Genomic DNA, 19,480 nt, shown 5'->3' with positions numbered 1-19,480 from the left:
CATGAGATCATGACCTGAGTCAAAATCAAGAATCAGACACTCAACCAACTGAGCCCCCCATATGCCCCAAAACAGAGGTTATGCTAGCAGGTTATGTATGCTAAAAATTACAGAAAGATGAATTTAAAAATAGACTTAAAAAGATGTAGAGACATACCAGATTCATGGATTGGTAGAATGAGCATAGTAAAAGTGCAAGTTACTGCCAAGCTTACACAAAGGCACACCTTGGAGACACTGTGGGTTTGGCTCCAAGACCACTACAATAAAGTGGGTATCACAATAAAATGAGTCAAATGAAGTTTTGTTTTTCCTGGGCATACAAAAATTATATTTACACAATACTGTAGTCTATTAAGTGTGTAATAGCTTTATGTCTGAAAAACAAATGTACGTATCTTAATTCAAAATGACTCTTCTGCTAAGAAATGCTAGCCTTCACTAAGCTATCAGGAAGTCGTACTTTCTGCCAGGGAGGGTCCTGCTCCGAGGCTGGCGGCTGCTCACTGATCAAGGTGGCGGCTGAAGGATGGGGTGGCCATGGCAATGTCTTAAAATCAGACAATGCACTTTGCTACATCGAATGACTCTTACTTTCGTGAGTGATTTCTCTGTTGTTTGATAGCATATACCCACATAATCTCCTTCAAAATTGGAATCAATCCTCTCAAACGTGACCGCTGCTGCTTTACCAGCTAAGCTGATGGAATGTTCTGAATCCTTTGTTGTCTTTCCCACAGTCTTCATAGCATCTTCACCAGGAGGGGTTCCATCACAAGAAACCACTTTTTTGCTCCTCCCTGAGAAGCAAATCCTCATTCGTTCAAGTTGTATCACAAGACGCAGCAGTTCCGTCTTCAGGCTCTACTTCAGATTCCAGTTCTCGGCTGTTCCTACAGTGGCTTCTTCCCCTGAAGTCTGGAACCTTCAATTTCTAAAAAAATGCAATATCTGTGAAGCGCCATAAAGCAAAATGCAATACAATGAGGTGTGCCTGTGCAGGACTGATGAACAGAATTCCTACACAAATCCCAAAAGCTTTTGTACATATACACAAACATATTCTAAAATGTATTTATTTAATGGTGCACGAATCCTAATACAGTGAAAACACTCTTGAAAATACTCTTGAAAAGTGAGTAACTGCCCATCATTAACTATAGTGAGGTTTTGAGGGAGGCATAAACACAAAGAAGGGAAAATAATAAAGAACCCAGAAAGAAAGCCACACAAATATTCTCAACTGTGGTTTAACAAAGGCACTAAACTTATTCAGTGGAGAAAAGACAGAATTTTTAACAAATGATGGAGAAATGTGACATCCAGAGGTAAAACAGTAACAACAAAAATAGCCTTCCCCTAAATCTCATGCATAAAGCAAAAACGAACTGAAAATGATCACAGATACAATAGAAAATGCAAAAAAAAATTTTTTTAAGGGAGGAAAATCTTCAGACTATAGGACTATGCAGAGCTCATATATTTGACCCAAAAAAGCACAACTCATAAAAGGAAAAACTGATACACTTGAGCTCATAAAAATGATGCACTCTCTTCCTTAAAGACCCATGTGAAAGGGAAGAAAAGAGAAGCTAAAGTCTAGGAGAAAATATTTACAAACAACATATCAGGAAAAGACTGCATCTAGAATATATGAAGAACCCTCTTCCCTCAGCAGTAGAAAAGCAAACAACTGGGTCAGAAAAGGAGGAGCAGGTATTTCATCAAAAAGGACGTGCTGGTGGCGAATAGGCATGACAAAAAAGGGTCAACACCATTAGAGACTGGGGAAAGGCAGATGCAAACCATCCTGGAATACTGCTAAATAACTTCCAAGGGGGAGACAGGAAACAACAGTTCTACACCACCACATGCGGGTCAGAACACAGAGACCCCAGACAGCTCACACACCATTGATGGGAATGTAAAATTAACTGTAATATCACCCAGAATCCGTCCTCTAAAATGGTCATTTATTTTCCCATAAAACCTTGTACACAAAGTTTACAAAAGCTTTAATTTTAACAGTATGAAGAACAAAAGACGAAAAGTAGTAAAAAATAACTATAATCGTAAGTACAGTAATTGGTTAATACATACACAAGGTAAGATTTAAATAGAAGGGCACCTGGGTGGCACAGTCAGTTGAGCATCTATGACTCCTGATTTCAGCTCAGGTCATGATCTCACAGTTGATGAGTTCAAGCCCCACGTAGGGCTCTGCACTGGTAATGTGGAGACTACTTGGGATTCTCTCTCTTTCCCTCCCCTGCCCCCTCCCCTGCTCGCTCCCTCTCCCCAAAATAAGTAAACATTTTAAAAAAAGATTTAAACAGAGACATAAAAACATAAAACATTAAAAGAAGTAAAAATACAGAATTTCAGAATGCGTGTGAACATTCTTCAATTTAAAAAATTGTTTAAGTTTGAGAGAAAGAGAGCGTGAGCAGGGCAGGAGCAAAGAGAGAGGACAGAGAGAGAATCTCAAGCAAGCTCCCTGCTGTCACCCCAGAGCCCAATGTGGGGCTCAAACTCAGAACCACAAGATCATGACCTGAGCCGAAACCAAGAGTCAGATGTTCAACAAACCGAGCCACCTGGTGCCCCCAAAATGCATGTGAACTTAAGTTATCAGCTTAAGATGAGATGTTATAAGATGTTCTATGTAATCATCTGAAAAGCAAAGCAAAAACGTACAGTAAGTACACACAAGAGAAAGAAATCTACATATAACATTACAGGAGCACCTGGGTGTCTTCAGTCAATCTGACCCTTGATTCAGCTCAGATCATCATCTCACGGCGTAAGAGTGAGCCCTGGGTCAGGATCCATGCTGGAATGGAGCTTGCTAAAGATTCTTTTTCTCCCAGTCTCTGTGTCCCTCCTCCACTAACACTCTCACAATATATACACACATAAGTTTTAAAAATAACATGATAGAAGACGTTAAAATCACAAAAAAAAAGTGAGCAAGAGAAAAAGGAAAAAAGGAATTACAAAAATCAATAAGGAAAACAGACAAAATAGACCAGATAAACTTAAGACATATAAAATACATTCCACCAACTAGCTGCAGAATAATATACTTTCTTCTCAAATGAACATGACTCATTCTCCAGAACATATCATATGTTAGGCCACAAAAGAAATCTGAATAAATTTAAGAAGACTGAAATCTTATGATTACTCTAATCATCTTTTCCAACCACTATGGAATGAACAAGATGTCTATCACAAGAAGAAATCTGGAAAACTAACAAATACAGGAAGGTTAAACAACACGTTACTAAACAATCGAAAGGTCAAACAAGTAATCAAAAGAAAAGTTAAAAACAACCATAAACCAAATGGAAATTGAAATGTAACATACTAAGACTTAAGAATGCAGCAAAAGCAGGTCTATGAGGGAAGTTTATAGTGATAAATGCCTAGGGTAAGAAACAAGAAATATCTCAAACCACCTGACTTTACACCTCAAGGAACTAGAAAAGAAGAAACAAAGCCCAAAGGAAGGAAGAAAGTAGAAGAACATAATAAAAATCAGAGGAAAATAAATGAAAGACTCCAGAAAGACAATTAAGAAATCAACAAAAAGCAATTTAAAAAGGTGATTAACTAGTTGGTACCTAACCTTCTAATTTCTGTATAAGTCTAATTACATGAAACAGAAGTGGGGGTTTTGATTTTTTACTTTGCTTTTCTGTTTGGAGTATCATTGTAACTACTGTATTGTAAATGATGGAAAATAACTGCATATGTTAAAAAAATAACTTGTATAAAAAAAAAACAATCAATATGGACTTTTACCTACACTCACCAAGAAGAGAGCAGATTCCAACATAGAAAGTCAGAAATGAAAATGAAGACATTACATATGATACCACAGAAATACAAAACATAAGAAGCTATTATGAACAATTATACACCAATAAATTGGACACCTAAAAGAAATGGATAAATATACAGCAACATACAACCTACCATGAATGAGTCAAGAAAAAAGAGAAAATTTGAACATATCATAAAGGGAATGAATCAACGATCAAAAAACCTCCCAACAACAAAAGTCCAGGACCAGATGGCTTCACTGGTGAATTTTATCAAAACTGTAAAGAAAAAAATAATACCAATTTTCTCCAATTCTTTAAAAATACATACAAAAGGAGGGAACAAATTCGAATTCATCTTTTAAGGCCAGCATTACCTGATACCAAAACCAGACAAGGACACTACCAGATAAAAACTGATGCCAGTATCCTGGATGAACAGGCAGGCAAAAATCCTCTACAAAACATGAGCAAACAAAACTCAACAATATATTAAAAAGGTCATACATCTTGATCAGGTCACATTTACCCTAAGGCTACAAGGAAGCCTCAGCATAAACAAATCCATCAGTACGATACACTAGATCAAGAAAATGAAGGATAAACATCATGTTAAAATCATCTGACAAAATTCACCATCCATTCATGATAAAAATTCTCGATTAAGTGGACTTAGAGAAAATGTACTTCAATGTAACAACCCCCCAGCTGACACAGTCAGCAGTGAAACTCTGTCCCCCTCTGAGATGGGAACAAATAGGGGGAAATGTTCCCTCCGTGTTTTCAACGCCCACTCTCACCCCCTTGATTCAACACAGAACTGGAAGCACCAGTCAGATACCACAAAGTCACAGGCACTGAAGAAGGAAAAGGCATTCGAACCGGAAAGGAAGAAGGACTCTATTTGCAGATGGGATGCTATGATATGCAACAACTGTAAAGACTCCACCAAGAAAGAAAAACAAAAAACAAAACAAAAAACCCTGTGAAACAAATGAATGCAGAAAAGTTGCATGTTATAAAATCAACATACAAAATTAGCTTCATTTCTATACTTTAAAAGTAAAATATCAGAAAGATAAACTAAGAAAACCATCCCATAAACAATTACACATCAGAAAGAATAAAATACCTAAAAATAAATGTAACCAAGGAGGTGAAAAACCTATGTACTGCAAACTACAAGACGGTAATGAAGGAAACTGAAGAAGCCACAAATAAATGGGAAAATAGTCCATGCTCATGGGTTGGAAGAATTAATATTGTCAAAATGTCCATACTACCCAAAGCAATCCACTTATTAAATGTAATCCTTATCAACATCCCCGTGGCATTTTTCATAGAAAAAGAACAAATGATCCTAAACTTTGTATGGAACTGCCAAAGACCACGAAGCCAAAGCAATCTGGAGAGAAAGAAATGAGCTGGATATATCACAATTCTAGATTTCAAACTACACTACCGATTCCTAGTAGATACAAAAATGTATGGTATTGGCACAAAAACATACACATAGATCAATGGAACAGAATGCCCAGACCAGAAATAAACTCACACAAGTATGTTTAAGTAATTTACAACAAATAAGCCAAGAGCATACAATGGGAAAAGGAGAGTCTCCTCAATAAATGGTGCTTGAACAGGACAGCCACATGGAAAACAATGGCACCGACCCCCTGTCTTACACTGCACACAAAATCAACTGAAAATGGATTAAAACTTGAATGTAAGACCTAAAGCCATAAAATTCCTGGTAGAAAAGATAGGGGGTAAGCTCCTTGAGATCGGTTCTCACAACGACATTTTTGGACTTGATACCAAACACCAAAATAAATGAGTGGAACTACAGCAAACCTAAAAGTTTCTGTAGAGCAAAGAAAACCAGCAATAAAAAGGCAACAGTGGAATGGAAGGAAACAATTTCAAATCATGTATCTCTTAAAGGGGTCAATATCCTGTATGTGTGTGTGCATGTGTATGTGTGTGTGTGTGTGTGTGTGTGTGTGTAAGAACTCATACAACTCAATAAAAATCATGACAAAAAAACACAATTACAATATGGGCAGACATCCTGAACATTTTTCAAAAAAAAAAAAGGACTTACAAATGGCCAACTCATGCATGAAAAGTTGCTCAATGTCAGTAATGATACGAGAAAGGCAAATCAAAACTACCATGAAATATCACCTCACACCTGTTTTTAAAAAAAAGGCTATTATCAAAAAGACAAGACATCACAAGCACTGGCAAAGTCGGTGAGAAAAATGAAAACCTCGTGGGCCGTCGGTGGGAATGGGAATTGTACAGGCACTACAGAAAAACAATAGAAAGTTCCTAAAATTGAAAACAGAACCAGCAGATAATCCAGCAATTTTACCCAGGCATATATCCAAGAAGTCACTATCTCAGAAAGATACGTGCACCCCCATGTCCACTGAGGCATTTATTTATATACCCAAGACACAGAAACAACCTAAGTGCCCACTGATGGATAAACAGGTAAAGAAATGATGGTGTGTGTGTGTGTGTGTGTGTGTGTGTGTGTGTCTGTATGCATTTACATATGTATGTATAAACACACACACTATGTGTATATGAATATACATATACACAACTATAAGTATACACACACACACATACATACACATATAAAATGAAAGGAAATCCTGCCATTTGCAACAACATGGATGGATCCTCAGGGCACTTTGCCAAGTAAAATAAGACAAAGAAAGAAATATTGTATGACCTCACTTAGCTGTGCAATCTTAAAATAATTAAACTTGGGCACGGGATGGGGTTTGTCAACAGGGGATCCAATGGCACAAAACTGCAGTTACAGAAGTCTGCCCTTACTAGGGAGGGTACATTTCAAGTTCCCCCGTGGATGCCTGGACTGTGGATATTACTCAACCGACCCGTACCACGATTTGTGATATACATACATACCTATGGTAGAGCTGAGTTTATAAATTATACCACGAGAAGGGATTAACAATAACAATAAAACAGAACAACCGTTAATAGTGTACTGTAACACACAAGTTGTGTGAAAGCAGTCTCCTTATCTGTCTCTTACAATATCTTACTGCACTGTACTTTCCCCCTTTTCTTGTGGTGACGTGAGAGGATATAAACGCCTCCACGACGAGACGCAGTGAGGTGAACAACACCGGCGTTATGCCTCAGCGCCGGACCACGGATGACCTACTGACAAGCATGAGGAGGAAGACGATCTGCTTTGGGGCCGGAGGTGACATCTGGTAACTGAGGCGGTGGAAAGTGAAACCGCAGACACGGTAAGACAACTCTACGAAGTAAGTCCGCCTGGGATGCATGCCCGGCGTGGTAACAGCGAAACACTATTTGGTTGAAAGTTGCTAAGATCGTACATCTCAAAATTCTCAGCACATAAACACACACAATTAGCAACTCTGTGTGGTTATAGGTGTTAATTCAGTGTGGTGATATTGCAATATACACATACATCAAGTAATCATGTTGTATACCGAAAATTCACAGCAGTATGATGTTATGTGTCAGTTATAGCTCAATATACATAAATAGATAAAATGAAACTCTGAAAATACACTGAACAAATGAAGAAGAAGAAAAAGGAGAACCAAATTTCAAAAGAAAGGGAAAATAAGGAAACAATGGTAAAATAATAGGCATAAATCCAATTATATCAATAATTACATTAAACTTTATTAGAATAGATACTCCAATTAAAGATATTTTTATTGAGAGAAGAAAGGGGTCAATTACATGTTGTCTACAAGAAACATGCATTTTAAATATAAAGACAGATAACTGAAACTAAATGGTTAGAAACATATATCCCTTGCAAACAGGAAGCATAAGAAGACTGAATTAATAATACTAATTTTAGATAAAATTTGAGAGCAAGGGTGAAAGGGGACATTTTATAAGGATGAAAGAACAAACTGCAGGTTTTAGTTTAAAGGTCTTGCATGTTTTCTGCAAAATTTACAATGAGGATATGTAGGTTTTTTCAGTAAAGGCAGAATTAGTGTTTAACACAATTGCTTCCATACCATAATCTCTCGGTGAACTAGAACTAGAAAGGAGCTTCCTTGATCTGGTAAACGGCATCTATGAAAATGTGGAGCTAACAGCGTATTTCATAGTGAAAGACTACATGCTCTCCCCCTAAGATCAGGAACACGAAAAGGCTGTCTACTCTATGACAACTATCTAACACATCATACTCTAGATTCTAGCCATTCAAACAGGATCAGTAAAGAAACAGAAGGCATAAATATCAGGAAAAAACAAAACAAAAAACCCCCACTGTCTCTATTTGCATACGACACGTGGTTTACATAGAAAATCCTAAGTAATCTTTAAAACAACTACCATAGCAAATGAATTTAACAAGCTGGCAAATACAAGCTGCAAATATCAACATGCAAACATGTACTGAGAACTGGAACAACTGAGTTCTTAAAATATTCCATTTAAAACACTACCAAGAAAACCCTACAAAATACTTAGGAATAAATTTAGCAGAAAACATGCCAGGCATTTAAACTAGAAACTGCTAAAAAAAGAAAAACAACTAACACACAGGTATTGGAAACCTTCGTATTATTAAAATTTCACTTCTCACCAACTGACCTGTAGATACATGGCGACTCCAATCAGAATCTGGACATTTTTCATTTGTTTTTAGAAATTTGACGTGCTGATTTAAAATTTTTAGAAACAGGGGCGCCTGAGTGGCTCAGTCGATTGAGCATCCAACTTTGGCTCCAGTCATGGTCCTGGGGTTCCTGAGTTTGAGGCCCGTATCAGCTCACTGCTGTCAGCACTGAGCTACTTTGGATCCTCTGTCCCCCTCTCTCCACCCCTCCCTGCTGGTGCTCTGTCTCAAAAATAAATAAAACATTAAAAAATAAAAATAGAAATTTTGAGAAATACAAAGGGCGTAGAAAATACAGAATGATCTTGAAGAGGAGCCAAGATAAAATACTTGTACTACCTGACATCAAATTTGCTGTAAAGGTACAGTAATGAAGAAAGTATGGCACTGGCCCAGGACTAACAGATTAATGCAAGAGAACAGTGGAAAAACAGTGCATCTAAGAAGGAACAGAACATATTCGGATCAAATCTTCAAAGACCTAGATAGATAGATCTTCACTGCAGCAAATATGCCAAGATAAGTTTGAATTTAACCATAGTTTGGGGAAAATTTCAAGTTACTTAGATCTCGCTAAGTTCAAAGAAGTGTATTTAGTAATAAATAAGAAGCTAATACAAAATGACAAGGCCCTAAAATTGAAAACTGAATGAAATGAACACTAAAGCAGATAATACTAAATAATTTTTCAGATCTGCAAATGAAAGGCACCAGAATGCTTCTTTGAAAACACTCTGGCCTGGAAATTCTGAATTCTTATTTATTTATTTATCGAGAGAGAGAGAGAAAGAAGGGGGGGGGAAAGCATTAGATGGGGAGGGGCAGAGAGAAGGAGACACAGAATCCGAAGCAGGCTCCATGCTCTGAGCGGTCAGCACAGCACAGCAGGGCTCACACTCAGGAAACCAAGCGATCATGACCTGAGCTGAGGTTGGACCCGCGATGGACTGAGCCACCAGGTGCTACTGAATTTTATTATTATGCTACCATGATACTGTTATTACACCACCATCAAGCCAGAAAATCACCCATCTTTATTTTGACATGATAAGCAAAAAGAGACATTTTATGCCAAGAAAAGAAATGAAGAAGGGCAACTGGAAGGAGGACAGAAAAGAAAAAAGGAAGTAAAGAGACAGATGAATAGCCAAAAAAAAAAAAAAAAAAAAGTATCCAAACGAAAGGAAAAGTCACAGGACAGAATGTACCAGGGGCACCTTATATAACCAAATAACATTCTAAAGGAACAAATAGAGTTAATAGGATTGCAGGCATTTCTTGTTACAAGCTACATGGATTGCAGAATTTGGTTTTTTCTGTTTCTATTTAAAAAGTAGAAATAAAATTGACTCAATGTTAACTGATGTAAGAAAACTACACATGGGCACCACCATGAGATCACCTTGAAGAAAAATAATAAAATCTGTCCATTTCCTTCCTACTCCTAATTTCCAGGCTTGAACACACATTCCCACTCCATCACCAAAGAAATGAAGGTCTATGAGACTCTGTGAAAGATTGGGAGAAGTCTAAAAGATGTGTTAGTAACTAAATCCTGGTTAGCACAGTACTCATGGATTAAGAAATAAGATTCAAAAAATAAGACTGATTGCTCCCTGTTCCTGGTGCCCCATAATATAACCGCTATTTTGAAAGTTGAGAGAGAGAGAGAGAGAGAGAGAAAGAAAGAAAGATAGAAAGAAAGAAAGAAAAAGAAAGAAAGGAAGGAAAAAGAGAAAAAAAATTATCCCATAGGTGAAAGATAACCCCTAAGGAAAAAATTTAAATGTAAATACTTGGAAACATATAGATTGTTGATGTAGGTATATTATTTTAGGAGGCTTACTAGGCACAAATCAAGAAATCATCCCCATCAATCAATTTCACTGGGAAAAAGTAATGGATATTGACCGGAATATGCAATACCTATACCTTGAACAGGAATTTTTTACAACTTCATAATGTAAATAATTTTATATCCTAAGTATTCAAAAATATTGCCTTTTTACAAAGTGCCTATCACTGCAGAGTCATTAGAGACAGGAAAACACTGCCATACATTATTGAACATGGAGTATAATATGAAAGAGAAAATACATGAAAATTCCTGCTGGGAGTTTCAGCATAATTTTTATCCTAAGCACTGAGAGAATTCTACTTGATTAATCATTATAATTACATTTATATACTAATATACACACACATATATATAGTATATATAACATACTCATATATATACATGTACATATATACTATTTACATGAAAAACAAGGCCAAATAAATGGAAAAATAATCTTTCTTAATATAATCACAAGATGCTAAATTTTACAGCAAATCATAAAAATAATAACTCTATTAAGTTCTTGTCATTTATTATTTGAAGCTTTATTTTTACTGTTGAATTGCCTAAGTGTGGGGTTGGATTTGATGTGCTCTATCAACAGCGAAAGTGCTTACTTACACACTGAGCATATTCATCGTTTTCTCTTTCTCCAGCCTCACGTAACATACCTTAGACAGTCTTTTGGAAGATTCACAGTTATGGTCTGCACATGGCTTAGGTCCTTTTTCAGTGTCTAGAGATGTAACTGAGAAAATACATTATATTTTATCATGGGCCCAAAGTACTATATCACAATATTAAAATTGGCTTTTGAAATATACAACAGATCATTTATCTAATACTTCTCTTCCACTAGTCATTAAGCAATTCTTCTAATGTTAAACTACTCTTTTCAGCTACAATCTAAGCCGAAGAGTTGTTTAATATAAATCAGGGCAACCTCTACTATACCAATCCTAAGAATTAATAATAATAATAGTAACAGTAGTAACCATGCCTGATCATAACAATGAAGATTAGCACAGAAATGTATGAAATAATGAACAGAAAAATCACAGAAAAGCTTCACCAAACTAAGAGTTGCTCCTTTGAAAAGTAAACAAAATTGACAACTCCTTAGGAAAACTAACCAAGGAAAAAAGAAATGTCCCAAACAAACAAAATTATAAATAAAAAAGGAGACACTACAACCGATAACATGGAAATTTAAAGGATCACTGAGAGACTAGTGACCTGTACAGTACTTGGCTGTATAGCATGGAAGATATAAAAACTTGCAAAGACATAAAAATCAAACGTGGATAAGAAAAAGTGGACTTTAAAGATTTCCTTAAGTAATCTTTCTAAATTATCTCATCAACCTAATTACTAGGGTTCTAAAATGCAGTTACTTCACTATCGACCAAGAGATACAAAGTCTGATTCCTACCCCTAGGTCGATCACTAATAAACACAAGCATATTATTTAATATCCCCTGAGACTTCTGCTCTCTGCTCTGTAAAACAACAAGCTAAATATGATTTTGTCATTCTTTCTAGTTGTAAAAATAAGATTTGAAATATAAAAATGTCAATCTAAACAATCTAAGCTCTTCTGTAACCACAAGCAATCAGGACTATTTTCCTTTCTCCAAATTCTCTATAATATCCTACCCATTAGCCATCTAGAATGTTTCCCAAATATATTCTGTGTTGTCTGTATACATATGACTTTACGTTGCTATTCTGCATGGGATTCCTTCAAAACACCAATAATTTTTCATGGAACTCCTTAATTATTTATCTCCTAATGACATCTCTACTTTCACAGCTGCCACAGAACATCTGGAATTTCTGCCATAGTATTTGCTGTACTATTGTTACATGAACAGCTTCCTTTAAGTAGACTATGACTTTCTTAAAGAAAGAGCCTTGCTCTATTTTATTGACTTTGCCTGATATGTTCTGTAAAATATGTTGGATGGATAAGTGTTGATCTGAAGATAATAAAATTGACCCCAGAAGTATTAATAAATGCACAATACACTTGTAAAATACAGGGAAATCATTATTTCAGTATTCTTCTTTATTTTTATTTTTTTAAGTGGATTTATTTTGACAATTACAATTAAGAAAGAGCACGCATGCACAAGGGAAGGGTGGAGAGAGGGAATCCCAAGCAGACTCCATGCTGTTAGTGTTGAGCCCAACACAGGGCTCGATCTCATGAACTGCAAGATCATGACCTGAGCTGAAATCAAGAGTTGAACATTTAACCAACTGAGCCACTCAGGTGCCCCTTCAGTATTCTTTTTTAATATGTCTCCAAACCAGTACACATTATGAACTTTCCAAGCTGCCATTTGAATTAATATCATAAAGTATTATCAAGTATTACAAAAAGACAGAGCACATCAGAGTGATTTTATAAAATCAAATAGAACAGACGCTTAAGCTGAAGCAGACCTCCAAATATGGCTGTATATTTGGGGAAAAAATGTTTTTTATGGACTATTTTTATCTTAAATCCTTTTAAAATGAGACCATCCTAAAACCAGACTCAGAAAATGCAATATTTCTAAATTTATGTATCAAAAATACACAATGGAGTGAAAGAAAGCATTTTCAAATTGTAGCCAAATATTTAAAATATTCTTCACCCAAGGTAATGCTTTGAAACTACTGCTCATGAAGTAATTAAAAAGATGACAGGGGGCGCCTGGGTGGCTCAGTCGGTTAAGCGTCTGGCTTCGGCTCAGGTCATGATCGCACGTTTGTGTGTTCAAGCCCTGCGTCAGGCTCTGTGCTGGCGGCTCTGTGCTGGCGGCTCGGAGCCTGGAGCCTGCTTCAGATTCTGTGTCCCCCTCTCTCTCTGCCCCTCCCCGCTCATGCTCTGCCTCTCTCTGTCTCAAAAATAAATAAAACACTAAAAAAAAATAAAATAAAAATTAAAAAAATAAAAATAAAAAGATGACAGACCAGAGTCTACCAATTTATCATATGATTATGAGATCAGATCATCACGAAGATACACAATTTTATTTTTTTTAATTTTTAATTTTTATTTTTGAGAGAGAGAGAGAGACAGAGGGAGGAGAGGGGGAGAGGGAGAGGGAGACACAAAATCTCAAGCAGGCTGAGCTGTCACCACGGAGCCCAATATGGGGCTTGAACCCACAAACTGTGAGATTACGACCTGAGCCGAAGACATATGCTTAACTAACTAAGCCACCCAGGTGCCCCGATAATTTTATTTTTAATTTAAATCCTTATAAAAGTTTAAGGCAAATAAAAAAATCCATTGAAATCTATTTATTAAGCTAAAACAAAATTGCTGGAAATAGTAACACAGAATCAACAGAAATTATCCATCTTCAGAATCAGTCAGCACAGACAGTGATTAATCAAGTCACTAACATGTAGAACGTTTAAGTTAAAATCCGGTACTAAAGGTAGTAAGGGCCAACAGGCAGTCGAGTGCCCTCCACCATATTAGATAAACCACATAAAGCTCCCACTCTCTAGATCAGTTCATTCCATTAGTTCTCTGGGTCTGAGAGAGCACAATTTCTTCCTGAACTCCTGCCTCCTACGGTATACTGCGTTACTTAGGCTAAATGGCTAACCTCTTGCTGTATGAAACTATACACCTCATTTTGTTTTTTTAGATTAAACTTTCTATAAAATGAAAAAAGTGATATCAGTAATATGGTGAATTAGGAAACTTCAAGCCACATCCTACCACAGAAATGCTGACAAAATGACTCAAAACAGAGTCAAGTTTGCTGAAACTCTGGAAAAGAGCTGAATTTTTACAATCAAAAGAATCAAATGGTTCTTTGGTTTTTGAATCAATGGTCTCTGAATCACTGATTCAAAACAACCCGAATCAATGGAAGCCGACTTAAGCACAGCACTGAAGGAATCTCTCATCAGAACACTAGCTAACATCAAGCTAAAGGACATGAGAGACCACACATGGCAACGGATACAGTCTTTACAAAGGTAATTTAGAGAAGTCACTAAACCAACAACCACAACCCACATGAGCAACGACAACAGCCACATTAAGAGGTGGAAGAATCTGGCTTCATGAGAACTACCTGTTAGAATATTAAAAATGTACAGTTTTTTAAAAAATTACAAGGAATGAAAGAAGAGAGAATGAACCATTCACCAAAACAAACAAACAAACAATCCCTGAGGAAACACAAACATTTTAATTACTAGACAAAAACTCAGTATCACTGGCTTAAATATACTCAAAAAGCTAAAGGAAATAATGAACAACAACAAAAGGAAAATCATTTCTCAACAAATATTTCATATTAATAATATAAAAAGAAACCAAACAGAAATTCTGGACATAACAATTATAACAACTAAAATGAAGAACTCATACAGGTTTTCAACTGATTTTGTAAGTGAAACATTCTGTGAATTTGAGGACAGGTAAATTGAAATTATCCAGTTAAAGGTTCAAGAAGGAAAATAAATAAGGCCGAAGAGACCTGTTGGACATCAGGTGTACCAACATAAGCATAATGGGGGGGTCATGGTTGAGGGGAAGGGAAAAAAACTGGAAGAATATTTGAAAAAATAATATCCAAAATGTCCCAATCTGGTAAAATACATGAATCAACATATCCAAAAAGATCAACTGAATTGAAGCAGGATATATGCAAGGAATTCAACAGTGAAAGAGATTATAACTGAACAAATATCGAAGAGATAATCTTGAAAGCAGAAAAAAGACAGAAATAGAAGAAAAAAGAAAAAAGGCAACTTGTCACTTTCTTCAAGTCCATAAAAAGATTAACAGCAGATACCTTGTAAAAAACCATGGAGGTCAAAAGGCAGTGAGATAACATATTTAAAGTATTAAAAGAAAAAAAGCTTTCAACCAAGAATCATATATCTGAAAAACTAGCATTCAGAAATGAATAAGAAAGTAAAATATTCCAAACACAGTGTTTGAGACATTACATAGTAACAGAACAACAGATAATAATTTGATGCTATACAAAGAAATAAATAACAGTTGATGCTATACAAAGAAATAAATAACAGTTGTAATAAATAACAGTTGTAAAGTTAACTACCCAGGTAAAAGGCAATATTGCTGTATTTTTATTTTTTTAACTACATTTTTTCCATGTGTAAGATTAAAAAGAAATACATAAGATAAAACCACAAATCTATGTCAATGGAAAACAACGTATATGAAAATGCAAGCATGGAGAACACCGTGGAGAGGAAGGAACCACCTGTCCCGGAGCAGAGCTTCGGTACACTGTTCACACTAGGCTGGTATTAACTCAAACTGTATGGTCACATATTCAAGATGTTAACTGTAAAACTCAGGCTGGCTGCCAAGAAAATAACTAGAATATATTCAGAAAAGGAAATGGGAGTAAATCAAAATTATATTTTATAGTCAATTAAACACAAGAAAAATCATTAACAGAAGCTAACTTAAGAAACAAAAAAGACTTGGGAGAACTTCTGGTTTACAGTCTACCATTGAAAGGAACATGGATGCTGTCACTCCCGTCCTCGTAAGAGGAAACTCACGAACTCTTCTTAGATTCGCCAAATTAGTAAGGTCTCCTGGAAGACCACCGTCCAAAATTGTAGAGAAAACAGGGGGGATACAGAGAACGCTTATGGGGAGGAAGTCTCCGAGCCAGAGGCTGCCACGGGAGCTCGCACCAGTTAGAAAACTGTAATTTAGAATCTGTTGAAGGCTCACAGTAAGCAAACTCAAGTCGTAACAATTTTAGGGTAGTTCCATCTTACAGGGACCTCCACAGCGCATAATTTTAGCCCTCCATTTGCCCCAAGAGGTTCTCACATAAAACATCTTCCACTTGAAGATGAAGAAAAAATCAGAGTAGATGTGGATAAATTAAAATTCTATACGAACAAATAGAAATATTGTTGAAGAGACAGGAAAGTAAAAAGCAATTCTGGGGCTGAGTATGAGAACTGAAGTGAATAACTAATCTGAAGGCAGATTTGATCAGGCAAGAAGAAATAAATCAGCCAACCTAAAAACAGAACATTAGAAATGATCAAACTGTGGAAGAGAAAAAAACTGAGGGAAAGTGATCAGAACCCAAGAAAATTTTTGAACATCATCAAGTGGACCAAAATGTACACTGTGGGAGTCCCAGAAGGAAAAGAAAGTGACAGAGAAATCATTTTAATACACAGTGGCTGAAAACTTCCCAAATTTGATGAGTCATGAATATAAACAGCTAAGAAGCTCAACAAATACCAAGTAAGGTACACTCAAAAAGACTCACATGAAGACACATTATAATTTAGCTTCTCAAAGACAAAGAATCATGAAAGCAGGAAGAGAGAAGTAACCTGTCACATACAAAGGATCGTCAATAAGGTTATGAGTAGATTTCACATAAAAAATTTTAGAAGCCAGACATCTAATCAGAGTGCTAAAAGTTGGCTTTTTTAATGTCCACTAAGAATCCTACAACATGCAAAATTGTCTTTCAAGAGTGAGGGAGGAATTAAGATCCTTCCAGATAAACAAAAGCTGAGGGACTCAATAACTGCTAGATCTGCCCTCCAGGAAATGCTCAAGGGAGTCCTGCAGGGAGAAAGGGAAGAACATGAGAAAGTCATTTGAAATCATATACAGAGAAATATATGAGTCATGCTAAAAGCTGCTATTATTGTAAGATTGGATTATAACAGTTAATATTACATGATTTAAGAAGCTATCACAAAACAGCCTAAAGATAGTACGGCTGTAACTTTGGTTTCTAACTTCACATTTACTTTCTATACAATTTGAGAAACTAAATTCACTTAAAATAATTATTACTAATAGTTTATATTTTGGGTCAGTTTATAAAGGAATAATTCTATGAAATCAACAATTGAAAGGGTTGGGAACAGAAGTCTTAAAGGAGAGTTTCCAGATGGTATAAATTCAAATTAACATTATGACATTCGGATGTTAAATGTTAACCCCCATTTTGACAACAAAGAAAATACCTATAGAACATACACAAAAGAAAATAAAGAAAGCCTTAAACATTTAAGTACAAAAAGTCAACTACACACAAAGGAAGACTGTAATTGGAGTGCCTGGGTGGCTTAGTTGGTTAAGCAGCTGACTCTTAATTTTGGCTCAGGTCATGATCTCATGGTTCGTGAGACTGGGCCTACTCCGTCTCTCTCTCTGCTCCTGCCCCATTTGTGTATGTGTTCTCTCTCTCTCAAAATAAATAAACTTAAAAAAAAAAAAGACTGTAATGAAGGAAAGAAGGGAAAAAAAACACTAGAGAGCATATAGAAATCAAGCAGCAATATGGCAGAAGTAAAGCCTGTACTATCAGTAATCACTTTAAAAGTAAATGATTTAAACTCTTAACTCAAAAAAAAAACAGGGATTGACAGAACGAATAAAAAAGCCATAATCCAACCACATGCTGTCTACAAAAGACTCGCTTTAGATACAAAAACACAAGTACACTGAAAGTGGAAGGATGGAAAATTATATCCCACACAAATAACAAAAAGAGAGCAGGGTGACTATACAAATATGAGACAAAATAAGCTTGAAATAAAAAAGGCATAAAATACAAAGAACAACATTCTATATTAATAAAAGATTTAATAGAGTAAGAATATGAAGAATTATAAACATTTATAACTTAACTCATGTGCCTAATACCAGACAATGACAATTTTTAAAGCAAAACAGAACTCAGAAGAGAAACCCAGGATTGCAGGACTTCGATGGCGAATTCTTACAATTTAAAGAGGAATCAACACCAACCCTACTCAAACTCTTCCAAAGAGTGAAAGAGGAAGGAACACTTCCAACTTCATCCTATGAGGCCAGCATCACCATAACACAAAAACCAGACAAAGATACTATAAGGAAAGAAAATAATAGATCCGTATCACTAATAAACACTGATGCACATCTCCTCAACAAAATACTGACGAACTGAATTCTGGAGCATGTTATCCAAGTAATACAATACACTGTGATTAAGTGGGATTTATTACCAGATCGCAAGGATGGATCCACATACAAAAATTAATCATTGCATGACACCCCATTAACAGAATAAAGGGGTCAAAACACACACATGACCATCTCATTTGACACAGAAAAGTCATTTTACAAAATTCAACACTCTTTCATGAAACAAATACTCAACAGTTGGAAGCAGGAGGAAGGAAATTCCCACTATGTAATAAAAGATACACACACACACACACACACACACACACACACACACACACCCCAAAACAGCCAATACCATGTCCAGTGGTGAAAGACTAAAAGCTTTTGCTTGAAGATGAGGAAAAAAGCAAAGATGTGGACTTTTGCCATTTCTATTCCACAAAATACTGAAAGTTCTAGCCAGTGCAGTAAGGCATGAAAAAAGAAATATAAGTATCAAACTGGAAAAGAAGCAGTTATTTCTATTCATAGATGATGTAACATTACATGTAGAAATAAAGATTCCACAAATAAAACTGTACAAATAAATAAATTCAACAAACCTGCCAGATACAAAGTCAGCTGCATTTCTATAAATTACACCCAACAGGATGAAAAGGAAATAATGAAAACAATTTCATTTACAACAGTATAAAAAATACTCAGGAATTAACCAAGGAGGTGAACAACTTACATGATGAAAATTCTAAAGCACTGATTTGAGAAAATGAAGAAGACAGAAATACCTGGAAATGTGCCCCCTGTTCACAGAGTGGAAGATCTAACAGGGTTAAACCGTCAACACCACACAAAGTGATCTATAGATTCCGTGTGATCACACCAAAATTCCAATGATGTTTTTGTAAAAATAGAAAAACCCACCCTAAAATTCATATGGAATCACAAGTGACTGGAATAGCCAAAACAATCTTGGAAAAGAACAAAGTTAGAAGCATCACAATTCTTGATTTCAAAACTTACTACAAAAATTATAGCAACCAAACCAGCGTGGTACTGGCATAAAGACAGACATACAGACCAGTGGAAGAGTTAGACATGAAGAAAGCCCTTACGTATACGGTCAAGTGATTTTTTATAAGGGTGCCAAAAGGATTCAATGGGTAAAGGAAGTCTTTCCAACAAGCAGTGCTGGGAAAATGGACATCCACATGTAAAAAAAA

The 19,480-nt window shown here is 36.0% G+C and overlaps 1 protein-coding gene across 2 annotated transcripts in view; it reads right to left on the bottom strand.

Annotated features, from left to right (window-relative positions):
• The window catches only part of ZPBP (zona pellucida binding protein), a 105,654-nt gene that overhangs the window by 44,183 nt on the left and 41,991 nt on the right, over positions 1-19,480 (bottom strand). For both annotated transcript variants that reach the window (XM_029930605.1, XM_029930615.1), the window contains one exon: positions 11,002-11,078. In XM_029930605.1, the coding sequence (XP_029786465.1) occupies positions 11,002-11,078 (77 nt within the window). The remainder of the gene's footprint in view (positions 1-11,001; positions 11,079-19,480) is intronic.

Source organism: Suricata suricatta, chromosome 2, assembly GCF_006229205.1.
Source record: "Suricata suricatta isolate VVHF042 chromosome 2, meerkat_22Aug2017_6uvM2_HiC, whole genome shotgun sequence".
NCBI lineage: Eukaryota > Metazoa > Chordata > Mammalia > Carnivora > Herpestidae > Suricata > Suricata suricatta.
This window is presented reverse-complemented; position numbering and strand designations above follow the sequence as displayed.